This window comes from Carcharhinus amblyrhynchos, chromosome 11 (assembly GCF_965287045.1).
Source record: "Carcharhinus amblyrhynchos chromosome 11, sCarAmb.v2.hapA, whole genome shotgun sequence".
NCBI classification, from domain to species: Eukaryota; Metazoa; Chordata; class Chondrichthyes; order Carcharhiniformes; family Carcharhinidae; genus Carcharhinus; species Carcharhinus amblyrhynchos.
The window spans coordinates 77,437,138-77,457,608 of record NC_137334.1 but is presented as its reverse complement, the minus strand read 5'-3'; the positions used below and the strand labels follow the sequence as shown (position 1 = coordinate 77,457,608).

Below are 20,471 nucleotides of genomic sequence, written 5' to 3'. Positions count from 1 at the left end.
CAAGGTCTTATCAACTGGTGGAACAGGCACAAGGGGCTGAATGGCCTTTTCCTGCTTCTTTTTCATATGTATTGATTCACACTGGGTGAGTTTTGCATAATAAATGATTTGGCGCAGCTTGGGACTAACAAAACTCCATGACTGTAATCAGTTGAAATTTTAACAATGTTGTTTTTGAGATAAGGGTGGTGTTCAGACAATTAATTTTGAATTCCAGAAAGTAAGTAATGCTGGTGGAGGGAACGGTGAAGGAATGGAAAAATATATTTATTTTCACAACTATTAACTGAAATCAGTGGAGTGCATTTGGGGTGCTTAATGCTACGCTAAAAGAGCATCAGAAAAACTAAACTGATAAAGCATTGCCATTTAAAATGAGCTGATTGAGCAGAATGTTATCTAGTTAGTAAATGTTCAGCTGAAGTATTCAATTGAAAAGACTGCATCCCTGATTCAACAGAAGGCAACAAAAGAATATGGGATACAAAATTTGTCCCAAGGTAAAATTTGGATTGAAAAAAAATAGAGTCTGAGTAGATTCTATTCAAGGAACTTGAGTAAAAGGGTGAAGAAAGATAGGTTCAGTACCTTTCTTCTATTTTTACGGCAAGAGGATATCTGATCTGTTGCATGGAAGGAAAAAATGGCCCTATTGAGTTTCCCTTCACAAATCTCAGTATAGGCTGTGTGGACTTCACTCTGCCGCACAGAGACAACATAATTATCCTTCAGATGGAAAGAGATCTGGGGACAATCAGCAATGGGAATAAGTAGCCAGAGATACATTTAAAGTATATTATGCATTTGTCAACCACAGAAAGGGGGCTGCAGACTGGGGTTCAACCTGCGATGAGCAAAATTATTCTATTTCCCTTTATTTTTATTCTTCCTCTCAAGTTGTTGAATCCTATTGGTGCCATGGAAGACGATGCATTTTCTTCCCCTGTTGGGGTGGGGGCTATCACTATACCACTGGAGGGGAAAGTGGGAACTGGTTCCAAAAAACTTGGGAGTGCAAGAACAATTGGTGCTAGCCGACAGGAAGAGGAACAGAGAGAGAACAGAAGCAGCAAATTAAATTTGGTGAAACATTCTTTGGTCTGTCTGAAATTGTTGGCCTTCCAGGTCAAATGAGTTGCCCATGATTGAGTGTTGCAGGCTAGCACATTCCAAGCTCCAGGATTACGTGCTGAGGGACGCACTAAAGTTCACGGTAACCGCCAACGAGGCGCAGTGGAGAAAGGCTAAAGTACACGGAGGGGCTGGAAATTGTGTAGAACCCCTCGGGTTTCCATGTCATGCCTGACATGGAAAGTATATCGTGAATACTAACAGTATTGCAATTGTATTGAGGCACCTCAAAGTGAGACATACTGTATAAAGGCAAGTTGAACACAAGAACATAAGAACTAGAAGTAGGAGTAGCAATTCAGCCTCTAGAGCCTGCTCCACTATTCAACATCATCATGGCTGATCTCATCTCAGCCTCAATTTCACTTTCCAGCCCGTTCTTCATAACCCTTCAACCCAATACTAATTAAAAATCTATCTCCTCCTTAAATTTACTCAATGTCATGGCATCCACCACACTGTGGGGTAATGAATTCCACAGATTCACCATCCTTTGAGAGAAGTAGTTACATTTCATCTTTTAAATCTGCCACCCTTTATCCTAAAACTACGACCTCTTGTTCTAGATTGGTTCACAAGAGGAAACTCTGTCAATGTCAATACCTTTTATCATAGAACAAAGAACAAAGAAAGATGCAACCTAAGAACAGGCCCTTCAGCCCTTCAAGCCTGTGCCAATCATGATATCCTAACTAAATTCAAAAAACCTTCTGCCCTTACTCGGTCCATATCCTTCTATTCTCTCCCTATTCATGAACCCATCCAGATGCCTCTTAAATGTTGCTAATGCGCCTGCTGCCAACACCTCCTCTGGCAAGCACCCACCACTTGGTGCGTGAAAAACATCTCATGCACACCCTCTTAAACTTTCCCCCTCTCACCTTGAACCTGTGCCCCCCGGTAATTGATACTTCCACCCTTGGAATAAGCCTCTGATTATCCCCCATGTCTATGTCTCTCATAATTTTGTAGACCTCTATCAGGTCTCCCTGCAGCCTCCATCTTTCCAGTGAAAAACAATCCTAGTTTATTCCACCTCCCCTCATAGCCAACACCCCCAAGACCAGACAACATCCTGGTGAACCTTCTTTGCACTCTCTCCAAAGCTTCCACATCCTTCTGGTCGTGCAGTGACCAGAATTGCATGCATTACTCCAAATGCAAGCTAACCAAGGTTTTATATAATTGCAACATGATTTCCCAACTCTTGGACTCTTTGCCCCAGCTGATGAAAGCAAGCATACCATATGCTTTCTTAATCATCTTGGCCACCTGTGTCACCACTTTTAGGGAACTGTGGACCTGCACACCCAGATCCCTCTCTATGTTAATGTTCCTAAGGGTTCTGCCATTTACAGTATAATTCACACCTAAATTTGATCTTCCAACTTGCATCACCTTGTACTTGTCCAGATTAAACTCCAGCTGCCATTCCTGTGCCCAAGCCTCCAATCTATCTACATCCTGTTGTATCGTCTGACAATCCCCAGCACTATCAGCAATTCCGCAAATCTTCGTGTCATAAAACATACCTCAATTAGATCTCCTCTCATTCTTCTAAACTCTAAAGTATATCGGTCTAAACTACTCAATCTCACTTCATATGACAAACTCCTCATCTCTGGAATCAATCTAGTGAATCTTCTCTGAACTGCTTCTAATACCATGAATGCTTCCTCAAATAAGGGGACCAAAACTGTGCACAGGGGTGGTCTCACCAATACCTTGTACAGTTGCAGCAACATTTCCTTACTTTTAAACTCTATTCTTTCAACTATAAATGCCACAATTCCATTTGCTTTCCTTATTACCTGCTGTACCTGAACACCAGTTTTCTGTGATTCATGCACAAGGACACCCAGATCTCTCTGCATCGAAACACCCTGAAGTCTTTCTCCATTTAGATAATAAGTTGCCTTTCCATTTTCCCAACCGAAATGGATAACCTCACACTCATCTGCATTAAACTCCATCTGCCACATTTTGGCCCACTCACCTAACCTATCTGCATCCATTTGTAAACTTCTAATTTCTTCATTGGAACTTATTATCTCACCTATTTTAATTTCATCGGAAAATTTGTTTATAGAACCTTCTATCCCTGTATTCAAGTTATGAATATCAGACTGTAAATAGTTGGAGCCCGAGGACTGAACCCTTGGCACCCCACTAGTTGCATCTTGCCAATCAGAAGATCACTTTATCCCAACTCTCTGCCTTCTGTCAGTTAGCCAGTCTTCTATCCAAGCTAATGAATTACCCCTAATCCCATGTGATGTCATCTTGTACAGCAACTTATCTTGTACACCTCCCTGAAGTCTAAATATATAACATTTACAGGGTTGTCTTCATCCACTTAGCTTGTTACATTTTTGAAGAACTCTATCAAATTAGTCAAACATGATTTACCTCTGTAAAACCATGCTGACTCTATTAGATTGTGCTTTGACTTTCCAAATGTTCTGTTATTATTTCCTTAATAATGGATTCTAACAATTTCCCAACAACAGACATTAAACTAATTGGTCTTCCGTTTCCTACTTTTTGCCTCCTTCCCTTTTTGAATAAGAGTGTTATATTGCATTTTTCCAATCCTCTGAAAACTTACCCACATCCAGGGAATTTTGGAATATTATAACCAATGGACCCATCATCTCTGCTGCCATTTCCTTTAATGCCCTAAGATGTAGGCCATCAGGCCCTCAGGAATGTCTGCCTTCAATCCCAATTGTTTATTGAGTATTTCTCTAGGGATGATGATAGTTGTAAGTTCAGTCTATTTCCTCTGCATTACCTCTTACTATTGGGATGGTGCTGGTGTCCTCTACCATGCAAACTGAGGCAAAAATATTGATATAGTGTCTTCGCCATTTCTGTGTTTCCCACTATTAACTCCCTGGTTTCATCTTCCAAGGGATCAACGTTCACTTTAGCCACTCTCTTCCCTTTTATATACTTTTAGAAGCTTTTACTTTTTTTTAATGTTCCATCATATTTCCGTAACATTCTATTAAAATTGTTTTGTATACTCTCACAAATTTTATGAATAAAGTTTATTTTGGGGGGAGAGAAAAAAAGACAGAAGCAGCAACTTGATCAACTGGCTAACTACATTCAACTATGCACTGGTAAGTCCCTCTTCAAGTGAGGATAATGTCCTAGTGGTAATAGCACTGACCCTGTAATCCAGAGGCCCAGGCTAATCCTCTGGACTCAAATCCCATCAAAGTAGCTGGTAATTTAAAATCAATTAATAGATCTGGAGCTAACAGGTAGTCTTAGAATTGGTGACAATCAAACTATTGTCGATTGTTATTAAAAACACATCTGTTTCCACTAATATCTTTTAAGGAAACTTGTGGGTTGGCGGTGGCACAGTGGTTAGCACTGCTGCATCACAGTGCCAGGGACCTGGGTTCAATTCAGAGACCCGGGTTTGATTCCTGGCTTGGGTCGCTGTCTGTGCAAAGTATGCACGTTCTCCCGATGTCTGTGTGGGTTTCCTCCAGGTGCGCTGGTTTCCTCCCACAGTCCAAAGGATGTTGGTTCGGTGCATTGGCCTTGCTAAATTCTCCCTCAGTGTACCTGAACAGGCAGTAACTTCATTGCAGTGTTAATGTAAGCCTACTTGTGACACTAATAAATAAACTTTAGAACTTTTTTGCCATCCTTACCTGGTCTACATGTGACCCACAGAAATATGGTTGACTCTGAAATGACCTAGCTAATTATTCAGTTCAAGAGCAATTCAGGATGGGCAATAAATGCTGATCTTGCCAGCGATGCCCACATCCCATGAAAGAAATAAACAACCTGTAGTGTGATTGTACACAAAAGAAAATGTTCAGTCATAATATTTTAAACCACTCATTTTTTTTCTGATTACTAAAATTCAAATAATAAATTGACTTTAGAAACTAGACCATAGAATCCCTATAATACAGAAGGAGGCTATTCGGCCCATCAAATCTCTCCACACCCAAGCCCCATGAATTTACCCCAACAGTCCCCCTAAAATATGGATCTTGGGACATTGAGGGGCAATTTAGCATGGCCAATTAACCTAACCCCGCACATCTTTGGACCACGGAAGGAAACCAGAGCACCCAGAGGGAACACATGCAGATGTGGGGAGAATGTGCAAATTCCTCACAGACAGTGACCCAAGCCTCAGGGAATCGAACTTGGGTCCTTGGTGCTGTGAGGCAGCAGTGCTAACCACTGTGCTGCTATGCCAGTGCCAGAGTCAAAGAGTAACATAACTTGTAAAAGAACTGAGGATAAATTTACCTCACAGCAGAGGCAAAACAGGTTGAAGCAGACCAAAATGTTTACAGTTCCACTGCTCTTTTATGTATTCCCACGTAATAACCGCAGCCTGAGTGTTAGTCACCAATATAATGCATCTTGTAATAACATATCTTTAGGCTTTGTTACCATTTCAAAGAAAGAACATTGATTATTTGGGGTTTAAATCAACTTTATTTCAGCACTTTCATTAACCAATTCAAGTAAATTATACATCATGCAAGTAATTTCATAGCAGATTCTTACACCTTACAGGACAGTAATTTCAGTGAAATTTTAAAGACTGCCCTCAAACTTGATCATATTGTTAATTACCTCGCAGTGTTCATTTGCTGTATGCTGACCATGAATATTCATTTTTTATACCATTTGAACAAAATAATTGTATAGTTTTTTTTAATAAATATAGGTTGACCTAAAATGAACATATTTAAAGACTACTGTACACACAGCCAGCTAAGAGAAACACTTCTGCAATACAGATACACAAGGTAGACACAAACTACAGAGAGCCTTACATCCCAACATCTATCAGGTCATAAGATACCTCAATACATCCCAGAGACGCACAATGGACATTGAACAACATGATTTTTTTTCCCCCAACTCTTGTCAGTCATCTGACAGGCACACCACATTAATACAGTGTATGGATTCATTGTTCCTTAGATACACAGGCTAAACACACAGTTGGAACTAACCCTTTCAGGTTACGAGCATCTGGTGGTGTCAAAAATACAAACAGGAAAGGTGATGGAATGACAGGCAAGAAGGTAATCAGTAGCAAACTGTTACATGCAATTAATTTTTTTTAAAAAGTAGCTGAGTTGTGACTTGAATACTTGGACTGTCTGGTTAGGATCTCCCACAGTGACAGTCTTGTGAGACCTTTTGGTTTGCTGAATACTAGATTAACTGACTGGCTGATCAGTATCTAATACCGAAAGGCCAACAGCAAGAGAGTCACTGGGAAAATGCTAATCGGCTTATTTAATTAAGTATTTTGCATTGCGCCTTGCATTGACATTGATTTGACAGCAGGCTCTTTATCTGTGCGATATAGTCATCCTAAATGGAGGGGGCAGGGCAGTTAGTCGTAACAAGAGTATCAAATCTTGTAGTCTCCTCATCATTCTTAGAATTCCTCAGGGCAACAAGAGTTGGACGTGAGCCGAACAAAAAAAGGCAAAGCAAGAAGAAAAGGGGTATGTCCTCTCTCTACCCAACCCCAAAAGTCTTAACATTTTGAAATCTGATTGACTTTGGGAACTGCCTTCTATCAACAATCACCAACAATCTATCCAAACGGCAACTCTACTCCTACCATCTATAAAGACTTAGGGCTGCCTAATAGATTGGCTGTTTTAGATCTGCACTAAAAATCGCTTCTGTGAAACATTTCTAACCACAAAACAACAACAATGATAATAAGCAGAGCACAGCCTGAGGGAATATTGAGGGAGATTGCCATTTAGGAGTGGCAAAAGTCCTATAAGATGGGTAATTTTACCATTTTCATTTTGTAACTCAGACATCGCTCAGCGGTCACACAAAAATATTTGCAATTTTGGAACATTGGTGCTCAATTGTAGTTGGGTTGCCCTACTCCCTGCTGCCAAAGTAGATGTGCTGAAGAGTGGTGGCTAATTTCAAACAATCACTTATTCGTAACAGTACTAAGTACACTTAGCTGCCTTACAGATTCTGCTAAAGGGTCCAAACTTAGAAAGGCCCAAGAAGTAATTGTGGAAGGGAGTGGAATGATTCCTAATCATGCCCTAGCCCAAGCGGGTCTGTCAAATCTACAAAAGAGATGATAAATACAGAAATATCATTGCAGTTGGTTCATGAATTAGTAACAAGGCAGTATAGGCTTAGGTTATCACAAGAGGAATGATAGAAATAGGAGAAATCTTATTAAAATATGGAATGCTTTACCAGCTGCAAACCATTGAGACAGAGACCATACTATAATTTAAAAGGGGATTGGGAAGCATTTGAAAACATAGAATACAAAGATATATAAGAAAAGGGGCAGTGAAATGGAATACGATAGCTTCCATTAAGGAGCCAAATGTTCTCCTCCCGTATTGTGTAACTTTACATGGTAATGTCACAAAAAACTGTTGCTTTCTTGCTAAGAAGCTTCAAATCATTCACTTGAAGGATTTTAAACAGTTGGCTCTTAGTTTATTAAAGAATACATTAATTCAGCAAGTAAACAAGGTCCATTCAACAAAGCCCACTGGTGTGAATGTTGAGAAAGATCATGATGGTGGCCACATTATTTCAGATAATTAGATCTAAAGGGCACATTTTACAGATATCCTAAACTATAATTAGCCCTGAGCATGGCAGGGAAAGTAACTAAATATTCACTGTGCTGCAATTTTTAGCCACTTAATATTGTAACACTTGACATTACCTCAGATGGTAAAGGTTTCCAGGAGCAGAGTATGATCTCTCTACCACTGAGATAGAAATTGATACTACTGAAAAAAAAATGATGGAAATCTGCCATCCTTACCTGATCTGGCTTATATATGGCACCAGACCACAGCAATGTGGTTGACACTTTTATGCCCTGAAATGGTCACTAGCAAAGCACTCAGTTCAAGGACAACTAGGAATGGACAACAAATGTTAGCCTTGGCAATGATGCCCACAACCATGAAAGAATAAAAAAATCCTATAGCTAAAGGTTCTCTAGCTCTGACTGCAGAATTTGTTTCCACCACTGAGCCACCAGCTCGTGAATATCCATGAAAGAATATCAATTCTGTTCAGTTAGGTTCAGCTAGGTTTAAGAATGAAGGATTTTTGGGTCAGAGTAGCCAGAATGAGTTTTTGTTTGGTTTGCATGTGCCGTTAGCAACACGTGGAGGTGCAAAAGACTGCAGATGCGTGGAAAAACTTGAGACGACAAAAAGTTGTTCCGCTTTCATGGTGGCACATTTCTTATCCTGAAGTGGTAGGGAGAAATTTAATGATTCTCTTGGAATGGAAACAGGTCAATCTCCAGACATCTAAATTTGCAGCATACTCCTTAACTTACTTGAGGACAGATCTTTGATTCAAATGAATGGATTGTAAGGCTCCCAGGGGACTGCCTTTGAATTTTCTACTCAAGGCAAGCAAAAGGCCAAGAGAAATATTCTGTGGTTCAGGCACAATAATACCAGCCATCTCTATCTCAGCACAGTAAAGAGGAGTGAGTCCCTCCTCTCTAGTTGTTGAGGAGCAACTAAGTTATGATCTATTGGAAATGCAAGCTGCCTTTCCCAGGAATCACAGAAGTGCCAGCATGCTGTCCAAAATCTCAATGATTGATATAATCCACCTGGTTCTTCACTGTCCACTTTACTAGCACCACACCTTGGAGGTGAGCTCCCCCTAAGAGGGAGGTGTCTGACGGTGTGCTTTGGATGGACCTTTCTGCCCTAAAGCCACTGGAGAGCCAGTGCTGGGGCCTTATTCATGAATTGAAGAGAGTAGAATTTGAACAATCCCCTTCTTGGTGTCGAATGTAAAAATAATTACCATGATCTCTGAATCAATCGGGACAGAGAGATCCACTTACCTCAAAGCCACAAGGCCATGCCTCATAATGGATTGGAGGGAAAACTGATCAAGTTCGCTAATGTTTCCTAAGTTAACATCTCATGCTGGCCTTTTCGGGTACTTTACATCTCCCTGCAACATATTCTTATTTAATTTATTTAACACGATGGCTGAGTGAATAGAAAACCTATTCAAAATTGTGAAGCCAAAAACCGGGAAGATGCAAAATGCTCTTCTCTAACAGACTATAGAATGCATTCCTTGCTGCATTTGAATCTTAATGGGAAAATGAAGACTGCTAAAGATTTTTTTTTGTTCCACACGTCTTAGGCACAGTAGCAGCAGGGATGAAAGTTTAATTGTATAATGTACTAATGTAGATACATAATGTATATAATGTAGTATAATTATATACCATTGCAAAGCTGTTGTACTCATTTGTTAATGTTAAGTTTGGTATGCAATTAGGAGACTGGGTGTGGAGAGCAATTCCATTAACAATGGGGCAGAAAACAAATCATTACAATTGTCCAGAGGCACGCAGTAGAGGACGTGTTTCTGCAACGTGTGAGAAGTTTAAGAATACAAAACATTCTGTATTTGTCAATAAGACGTCCTTTTACAGTGACTGCCTTTGATAAGGTTTGGTTATCCCATAGCTCTGACATTGAGTGAACTGATTGGCTGGTCAGCATCAAACATCAGAAAGGATCCAATCCCAGATTAAATACAGTCACTGCAAAGAAGCAGGTTTGCTTGTACCTCAATGTTAAAAGCATTTAAAAAAATCTGAATAGTGATTATCAACACAAAATTAGATGTATGGAAAATTATAAACATACAAAAATGAATTAAGTACATAAAGTGCAAAATTTAATCAATGTGCAGTCTCCAAAGGATATCTCGGAACATTTGGTCCACCATACTACCATAATATCTTCAATGGAGGCATTTTCTTTTTAAGCACATTACGATAAAACACATGTAGTGGACATTGAGAAGTTTGCCTTTGCCTCATAAGAGATTATGCTGTTGGCAAGACCAAGCGTTCTCAGGACACCAGTATGCTCCCCACACTGAAGCTACCTGTGTTCAAATGGCATGAAACCAGCAGCTGAGTTATGACAGACATCAATGGAAATACCCATGAGTGAACATACTTTAATTCACACAATTCTGCTCTTCATCCGGAATGAGTCCTTCTCATTTCCTCAGTAAGGTTAATGGCAAGACCGAGTTCTCCTTGAAGGTCCGAAGAGATTATGTAGTTGGGCAAGTTCCATCTGCTTCCGGGTTTCCAGTGTTACTTGCACGAGAATATAAACAGTTTCATCTGTGAGTGCTAAAGGCAGCCATGTTTCCTTCTGACCCAAAATAAGGCCAATTTGCATTTGTGTATGTCCTTCTTCGAGACCTTCAGTTTGCCATTCCGACATTCTCAGTGATTCAAGTGAAGTGTAAAAATCAAACAATTTTTAGCATCGGTAAAGGCTTGCAGTTTTTGTACCAAAAGGCATTCATTCTATTCCTGGTCCAAACGCTGTCCAAATTGTCCACTTTGATAACCTACACCGACCAGGCTGCCCAGCGCTGCCAAAGTGTCCTTTTTGTTAAGAAAAATCCACAAGCACAAATTTGACCTTTTCACTCCCTAAAATTTATAATTTAGCAGCAATGTTTGCCCACCCACAACCCAAAAATATAAAATAAAACATTTTATCATACAGAAAAATCAAACACACAATACGAGGGAATATTTTTCCTAAGACACTGCGATACAATGTATAATTTTAGCTTAGCTCAGTCCTGGAAAAGGTTGGGAATTAATTTTCACACACAAATACATTATATGATCCATGAGGATGGGTGAAGTGGGATGAATGCAGTTCTATACATACTTATCTTGACCCAAGAAAAGCCAATGTACTATGACTACAATTCCGAAGAATGTAAGTGATTAGATGCAGGTTTCTTTTGACGGATTTATGAGTTGGCCTTGGGTCATTAATGCATGCTAGATTGTAGCCTCAATCTGGAAAACAAAGAAATTGCCATTAGTTTTTGAGACATTTTATTTTGTTAGCACTGGACATACAGTTGACAAAGAAACAAAGAAGGATAATGTGTATTGTTTATAGCTCAGTTGGAAGTGCTCTTAGGATAGGCTCAACGGTCACTTAAGAGCTTGACTATATATATTCTAGAATAACACTTACTGAGGAAATGATGTCAGAGTTACCACCCTTTGAATAAAATGCCAAACCAAGACCCTGTCTGCTTTCTTGTATGAAGATAAAAGATCCCACGGAATGATATGAAGAGTCCTTCTGGGGTCCACCAAAACTGCTCACATGCAATTACACAGATTCCACAGCTCCGAAAGTACCCATTAGCCCAACTGATCTGTGCCGGTGTTTATACTCCAAGAGATCCCTATCACTTATTATTTCTTTCCATCTTGCCTCCACAATCCTTCTGTTCTATTTTCCCTCTTCAAGCTTTGCCTGAAACTAACCAATGTTTCTACCACTCCTTAAAGCATCGAGTTCCTGACTGGAAAAGATGCTCCTAACTTCGCCATTCGATATGTTATTACCTGTGTTATATTTATACCCTACTTGTTCTGGATTCATCCACAAGTAGTCTCTCCATTTCCAGCCTATCCACATTCTAATTTTAAACAGTCTCTCAGGCCTCTCTTTGGTCTCATTTTTCCAAAACAAAACAGGTCACTGCCTATTCAATCGTTGTCAATAATTGCGTCCTCTCAACTCCTGAAATATTGGAATTTTCCACTTTTTATGACCTCCTCAACTTGCAATGCTACTTGTAACGATTCATCTATTTACCAGATCTCTTTGCTTCTTTACCCTAAATAGTATTCTACCTTCCAAAGATTTGGTGGCCTCCATTGACAATTTTCAATTTCCATGCTATTTCTATGGTCACTTTAGACATTTGTTCATGTCTTCCTGCATTTTGCTGCATCTTCCATATTATTAGTTGTACGCCCCTATGCACCCCACTCCCACCTCTCTCAAGTTTCTCTCTGGTTAATTATTCCTTCGCTCTTTGGGGCAAATTGGTTGATGTAATTACTGCAATTTGAAAGGAATATCGTGCAGCTCATAATAATTGCAAGCTCTTTGTCCTTTCGCCATCAAAGTCCTGGAACTGATACGATGTGTGTTTAACATTGGATTGTCTACAGTTAAAAGTATCTGCCAAGCTGACAGTGTCCAGCATTCCAACATTTAATTCCATGATTACTCATTAACTTCCTCCCTGAATACCTCACCACTGTTAGAGTGCTTTGCAAAAGTTCTTGATACGGCCTTTTGGTTCTACTGATAAGTCCTTTTGTAGATCACACTTCATATCCCAAATCTCTTTCTTGGCCATTCCGTATACTCAATTCAATAATCATCCATTCAATATAAACTTTAAAAATATTTCCCCACCTGATGTTTTTGAAAGGTGTCCTTTTTATTTCCAATACATTTTTTTTCCCCCTGGAGTAGGGCCCACTTTCCACAATATTGTGCCCACCTGAAGTTACATACCTGAGCTTTTTGTGCTTTGTGCTTTTTGTGCATATATTTGTGCTTTTTCATAACCCAGAATGAACGTTATCAGACTACGGTCACTTTCACCTCGCAGCTGCACTATTTCTACTCTCAGAATAGTTAGTCTTCTGGAGTGTGAATCACTCACAAAAAATGGGCCTTCTCTCTGACACACTCATCAAACATGCATTAAAGTGACAAACGCAGAGAGATTTCCCTAAAAGATCATTTTTGGGTATCCAGGACAAGTCAAAGCCCCTCATGATACTGCCTTAATGCCCTTGCTCTTCATTGTTGCCAGAGAGACACCACCCCCTTTATACAGGATACTGTAGAAAACACAAAATGCTGTCCTTTTCTTGCTGTAAGCATCTACCAAGAGAATTTCATCCCATGGTTTTCTTGCCAGGTAGATTCAAGAACTTGGCTGTTTACTGAAAAGTAACCAAGTTGGGCCGTGATACTCAGGTAGCTGTCATTATGATTTAGAACATAACATAAGAACATAAGAAATAGGAGCAGGAGTAGGCCATCTAGCCCTTCGAGCCTGCCCCGCCATTCAATAAGATCATGGCTGATCTGTCGTGGCTCAGTTCCACTTTCACGCCCTCTCCCCATAACCCTTAATCCCCTCTCTTATCAAAAACCCATCAACCCGCGTCTTAAAAATATTTAGCGAGGCAGCCTCCACCACTTCAATGGGCAGAGAATTCCAGAGATTCACCACCCTTTGAGTGAAGAAGTTCCTCTTCAACTCCGTTCTAAACCGCCCCCCCTTTATCTTGAGGCTGTGCCCCCTAGTCCTACTGTCCTTTCTGAGTGGGAAGAGTCTCTCCACCTCTATCCTATCCATCCCATTCATCATCTTATACGTCTCAATGAGATCTCCCCTCATTCTTCTAAACTCTAACGAGTACAAGCCTAGTTTATTCAGCCTCTCCTCATAGTTCAACCCCCTCAACTCCGGTATCAGCCTAGTAAACCTCCTCCGCACTCCCTCCAAGGCCAAAATATCCTTGCGCAGGTGCGGCGCCCAAAACTGCACACAGTACTCCAGCTGCGGCCTCACCAATGCCCTATACAGCTGCAGCAAGACCTCCCTACTTTTATATTCAATCCCCTTCGCTATGAAGGCCAGCATCCCATTCGCCTTCCTGACCACCTGCTGCACCTGCAAGCTGGGTTTTTGCGACTCATGCACAAGGACCCCCAGGTCCCTCTGCACCGTCGCCTGCTGCAGTTTTTCGCCACGTAAGTAATAGTCCTTCCTACCATTATTCCAAAATAAACCTTGGTATCAAATTACCTCCGACAGGCAACAGCCCCCAGTAGGTATTGAACACAAGAGAAAAAGGAGAAAAAAAAAGACACTTCTTTAGTTGTATGTAAACAATAGCTGGCTGAGAGTTCAAGTCATAATTAAATCTCAGTCTTCTACCCTGAGTGAAGGAATAAGAGCAAAAGCAGCTTCTGGAGTCTTCAAAAATCACGTGAATTATAGACTTGTAACTACAATTGCCATAAGTATTACACAACAAGTTGCACCCACATTGCAAAATCTAAATCACTTTCTCCAGGTGGGTGAAGACGATTACCACGCACGCAAACTTTCTGTTCTCAATAACAAGAATATTTTCTTTCAGAGGTGTAGGCAATTACATACACCAACTTTAATTAAGACAGACTTTTTGGGTGAGATTCTCCAGCCGCTCTCCGGGAAACCCCGTCCGATGTCAACAGCCCTCTGCGTGGCTCATATCGCACCCACCACAGTTCTGTTGATGGGCAGGACAGGAAAATTCCTCCCACTGTCGCTGCATTAATAAATTACCACATGATTTATAGGGTTTGTTGAAGAATAGGATTAGGTCCCAGGAAAATTTAAAGCAATCCCTTCTACTTCAATCACAGATTAGTGGCCACCTCACTTCACAACTGACCTATTGACGTTTACTGGCGAGAATATTCATACCACTTTAAAGTTAAGTAAGTTGACATGTGGCAAAATGATATACAACTGCTGTAATAAAAGGTAACTTGCATTGTGTAAGGCGGTGGTTGATTTATTTACTGTTCTTTGCATTTACATGTTGCTAGTTGCTTCCTTTTGAAGTTTGCTACAATCTGCAGACTTTTCCTATGTGTCAATGAAGAGGTCTACACCTGCACTCAGTCCCAATTGTCAACCTTCACCAGGGCTGCAGACAAAGAAAACAGGACCTGATTTATACTGTAAGGGTGAGTGGTCTGTATGTGTTATTAACACCTACAATTCCAGGAGCATGTGAGACCCAAGTATACATGAGATGAGTCTCCAAGGATAAATTATAGAGTCATAGAGGTTTACAGAATGGAAACAGGCCCTTTGGCCCAACTTGTCCATACCTCCCTTTCTTTTGAACCCCTGTTAATCCCAATTGCCCACATTTGGCCCAATTCCTATATACCCATCTTACTATCTAAATGTCTAAATCATAGAATCATAGAAACCCTACAGTACAGAAAGAGGCCATTCAGCCCATTGAGACTGCTCCGACCACAATCCCACCCAGGCCTACCTCCATTTCCCTACATATTTGCCTGCTAATCCCTCTAACCTATGCATCTCAGGACACTAAGGGGCAATTTTAGCATGGCCAATCAACCTAACCCACACATCTTTGGACTGGTGTTTAAAAGACAAAATTGTACCCGTATCGACTACCACCTCTAGTAGCTTGTTCCAGACACCACCCTCTGTGTGAAAAAATTGTCCCTCTGTACACTTCTGTATCTCTCCTCTCTCACCTTAAACCTATGCCCTCTAGTTTTAGACTCCCCTACCTTTGGGAAAAGATATTGACTATCCAGCTGATCTGTGCCCCTCATTATTTTATGGACCTCTATAAGCTTGCCCCTCAGCCTTCTATGCTCTAGAGAGAAATGTCCCAGTCAATCCAGCCTCTTCTTATAAATCAAACCATCAAGTCCCAGTAGCATCCTAGTAAATTTTTTCTGCACTCTTTCTAGTTTATTAATATCCTTTCTATAATCGGGTGACCAAAACTGCATACAGTATTCCAAGTGTGGCCTTACCAGTGTCTTGTGCAATTTCAATAAGACATCCCAACTCCTGTATTCAATGTTCTGACCCATGAAACCAAGCATGCTGACTGCCTTCTTCATCACTCTGTCCACCAGATAAGGTATACCTGGCTGAAGCTGAAGCTGGCATCCACCTGGGCTGATCCCTGGTTGTCATAAGCAGTACCCAATGAGGAATTCATGCTTCCCAAGAGCTTAAAATTACTTAATTAACTATTAATCAAAAATACGTTCGGAACATCTTTTTATAAGTGTGCACTAAATGCCACCTAGTGGTCATTACAGGCATTATATTTCAACAACGGCCTGCTTTCCTGACAGCCTGGTTGGCATCAAGGTGAATTCAAAACGCGATTTTGTAGTTCGAAGCAGTGTTCAAAAGTGTTTTAATTATCAAGAATGTGGGGAGGACTAACAGGGCAACAGGAAATAAACACTGAATGGTATGACACTGGGAAGTACAGAGGACCAGAGGGACCTTGAAGTGTATGTTCAAAAATCCCCTGAGGCAGCAAGCCAGGTAGATAAGGTGGTGAAGAAGGCACATAGGATATTTCAGTTTATTAGCTGAAGGACCAGAATATAAGAGCAGGGAGGTTATGATGGAACTGTATAAGACACTAATTAGGCCACAGCTAGAATACTGTGTGCAGTTCTGGTCACCACACTGTGGAGAAGATGCAGAGGAGATTCACCAGGACGTTGCCTGGGCTGGAGCATTTTAGCTACGCAGAGACGCTGGTTAGGCTGTGTTTGTTCTCCTTAGAGCAGAGAAGGCTGAGGGGGTGACTTGACTGAGGTGTACCAAATTATAAAGGACACATATGGGGTAGACAGAAAGAAACTTTCCCCTTAGTAGAGGGATCAATAACATAAATTTAAGACAGATTTAAGGTAAGAGGCAGGAGATTTAGCGGGGATTTGAGGAAAGAAGATTTCACCTAAAGGGTGTTGGGAATCTGGAACTCACTACCTGAAAGGGTGGTAGAGACAGGAACCCTCACACATTTATGAAGTATTTTGATGAACATTTCAAATGTCAGAGGGTACAAGGCCAAGTGCTGGAAAATTGGATTCGAGTAGATGGATGTTAGATGCACAATGCAGACACAATGGGCCAAAGTGCCTCGTTCTAAGCTGTAAAATTCCATGGGGCAAATTTTCCCGTTCCACCCACCACAGGAATTGTAGCAGGTGAGAGGTGGACCATGGAACAGTCTGTTGGTGGGATTTTCCTGTTTTGGGGTGAACACAGCTGGAAAATCCCACCTTGTGACCCGACTTGTTTATTTGTATTATCCCTAGCTGCCCTGAAGCCACAGATTTGATAAACTGATGAGTGATCCATGTTACCCTCCAGTCAAGTGGATTAAGGTGAGATGAACGTACGATGTAACCTTGGCCTTGTCTTCCGTTGAAGCCATGTGCATGCATGTTCCTGCTCTGCCACTGATGATAATTAGGAGTAGGAGCGCAGGCAAATTTTTAACCTCCCTAACCCCCAGAGTGCTGAAGCTAAATGTTGCATTTCAATTTGCTATTCCGGCTGAGATCGATTGATTTGACACAGACCCAAGACCATGGGAGGCAAGGGGGGAAACATGCACACAGCATAGTGGCTGAATGATGCAACTCATTCCCAAGTCAAGCTGAACATAAAACGGGGGTTAGCACTGCTGCCACACAGCGCCAGGAACCTGGGTTCAATTCTGGCCTCAGGTCACTGTCTGAATAGAGTTTGCACTTTCTCCACGTGTCTACATGGGTTTCCTCCAGATGGTTGTGCTCAAAGAAACTGCTTCCAAACATGAATGGGCTGGCAGCACATTCTCTGGGAATTAAACATTCGTGAGAGAATGGAGAGAGGCCATAAAGAGCAGAATAAGCTGCTCAAAGAGGGAGGTGGAAGAGTGGATATGGGCACTGAGCAGGAGACTATGTCTGCCGAGGGTCTTCGGAGAGTAATCCTCCTACTTCCACCAAATCTGTGACTTCAGTGAGGACTAATGCACAAGATGTCTTCACTTCAGAAAATAGATCGGAAGTGTGGAATGACTTTAACCAGGCAATTGAGGTGGGCCTGTTCCAATGTGAACTCCCTGTTTAAGGGCCAAATGGATAGGCCAATCAGGGAGCCTCTTGCTTTGCGCCTAACCAGGAGTGCCAGTTCCTCTAGGACTCCTAATGTAGACTGCTGGCTGAAAGCACTCTCTGTGCTGTTGTCAGACTTGTAAATAAAGGGATTTTGGTGATGAGACTTCTGTCTCTGAGGACTTATTACAAAGTGAAATCCACCAATTGCTGTACCTACAACTGTAGCCCCCAGACAGGGCAAGGGCAGCATTGCCTACGACTGTCAAGCTGATGATGGCTCTTAATTTTAAGCATTTCAGACTGTCACTCGCGATATAAGCAACACCCCTCAGTTTGCAATGTAATGCCATACAAGGAAGGTCACTGATGCGCAAAGAGAAACACTTGCATCTCATTTCCCCTCGGTGGAGATAGGCAAACAGAGCGAGCACAAAGTTTTGAACAGGTTGCAGATCTATGGTGCAGGGTGCCATTGACTGAACAAAACAACAAAGAATAACACAGCATGGGAAACAGGCCCTTCGGTCCTACAAGCCCGCACCGCCCATTTTAACATTTAGTGAGTGCCTCATCCCCATCCTTCTTCTACCTACAACTTTTGTCTACGCCTCTTGGACTCCACAATAAAGGGGACTGCATGCACGTTGCCTTGCATGTGAGAACTCAGACATTTTCATGAACCAAAAGGGGGGAGGCATAAAACTAGAGGACATAGGTTTAAAGTGAGAGGGGAAAGATTTAAAAGGGATCTGAGGGACAACTTATTTTCACACAGAGGATGCTGTACATTTGTCATTCCATGGAAGTCCTCTGCCCATTTCAACAATCATGGCTAGCTACAGAGCAAAGTCTGACAACACCAGGTTTAAGTCCAACCAATTTATTTGATAGTAAATAATAATTTGATAGTAAATTTACTATCAAATAAATCGGTTGGACAAACCTGGTGTCGTCAGACTTTTTACTGTGTTTACCCAGTCCAACGCCGGCACATCCACATCGTAGCTACAGAACCACAAGGGCTATATTCTCATGACATGGCCCATGATTCAGGCAGTACTGCACAATTAAGATTAAAAGCACATTATAGGCACCCTCAGGAAACAGTCTCACTGCCTTGACCACTCGGGAGGAGCCCTCCAGTATTCAGGTAAGTAGGCATCAAGATTTATAGAGTCATAATGGTTTACAGCATGGAAACAGGCCCTTTGGCCCAACTTGTCCATGCCACCCAGTTTTTAACCACTAAGCTAGTCCCAATTGCCCCCATTTGGCTTATATTCCTCCGTATCCATCTTACTCATGTAACTGTCTAAATGCTTTTTAAAAGACAAAATTGTACCCATCTCTACTACTACCTCTGGCAGCTTGTTCCAGACACTCACCACCCTCTGAGTGAAAAAAATGGACACTTTTGTATTTCTCCCCCTCACCTTAAACCTAAACCTTCTAGTTTTAGACTCCCCTACCTTTGAGAAAAGATGTTGATTATCTACCTTATCTATGCCCCTCATTATTTATAGGGCCGAAATTCTCCCGTCCCACCAACTGCAAGAATTGTAATGGGCGGGGGGGCACGGACAATTCAGGTCCATTGACCTCGAGCGGGATTCTCCAGTTTTGAGGCAAGTGTGGCCAGAGCATCCCGCACCTGACCTCTATAAGATCACCACTCAGCCTTCTATGCTCCAGGGAAAAAAGTTCTAGTCTCTCCAACCTCTCCTTACAACTTAAATCGTTAAGTTCTGGAAGTATCCTAGTAAATCTTTTCTGCACTCTTTCTAGTTTAATAATATCCTTTCTATAATAGGGTGACCAGAACTGTACACAGTATTCCAAATGTGGCCTTACTAACGTCTTGTACAACTTCAAGACATCCCAACTCCTGTATTCAATGTTCTGACAAATGAAACCAAGCAGGCCGAATGCCTTCTTCACCACCTGTGACTCCACTTTCAGGGAGCTATGAACCTATACTCCTAGATCTCTTTGTTCAATAACTCTCCCCAGCGCCCTACCATTAACTGAATAGATCCTGCCCTGATTTAATCTACCAAAATGTGGTAAAATGCTGCACAATCTTGCCATCATAAAAAAAAGCATCAGTAATCAGCGAGCAAGGTAAACAGATGTACGATGGAAAGGGTAAGAATGTCCATCATCAAGATATTGATAAGAGAAGCTGTGACATAGAGACCCCCTTTCTGCCCCGGTTCAATGCAATCAGATTATCCATAAGTGATACTAGTAACCACTAGTAATCACACATCCCCTTCCTCCAATCTTCCCTAGCTGCTTATTTTTCCATCATCACTGGTCATCACATTTGTCCTCTCTCAACAACAAAGAAAAAACATCATTTAAATCTGGTGTTTGCAATACGACAGGTTTAGTTAATAATCTCATACTGAAAGATCCGCTGGGGAAAAGTAATCCTAATACAACTGAATTCCATATTGAGTTTGACAGTGCCAAATCTCGCCCTAATCAAGAACCTTAAAGTGTAAACAAAGCTGACGATAGAGACATGAGACGAGACCAGGCTCAAGTTGGTTGGGTAAATAAATTAAAAAGTGTGGCAATTAATAAACAGTGGGAAACATCTGAAGAAACAATTTCCATTGAAAAGTAAAAATGCATCACTAAGGAAATTAAGGATAGGATTAGATCAAAAGTAGAATCTTATAATGTGGCAAAGAATAGTGATAATCGTAGAATCCCTACAGT

At 41.3% G+C, this 20,471-nt stretch overlaps 1 protein-coding gene across 1 annotated transcript in view; it reads right to left on the bottom strand.

The window, feature by feature from the left end:
* Nucleotides 1–5,601: 5,601 nt before the first annotated feature.
* Nucleotides 5,602–20,471, bottom strand: part of kif5c (kinesin family member 5C) — a 158,441-nt gene continuing 143,571 nt past the window's right edge. Inside the window, exon 26 of the mRNA XM_080199394.1 lies at nt 5,602–11,032. Coding sequence (XP_080055520.1) covers nt 11,032 — 1 coding nt within the window. The 3' untranslated portion in view covers nt 5,602–11,031. The remainder of the gene's footprint in view (nt 11,033–20,471) is intronic.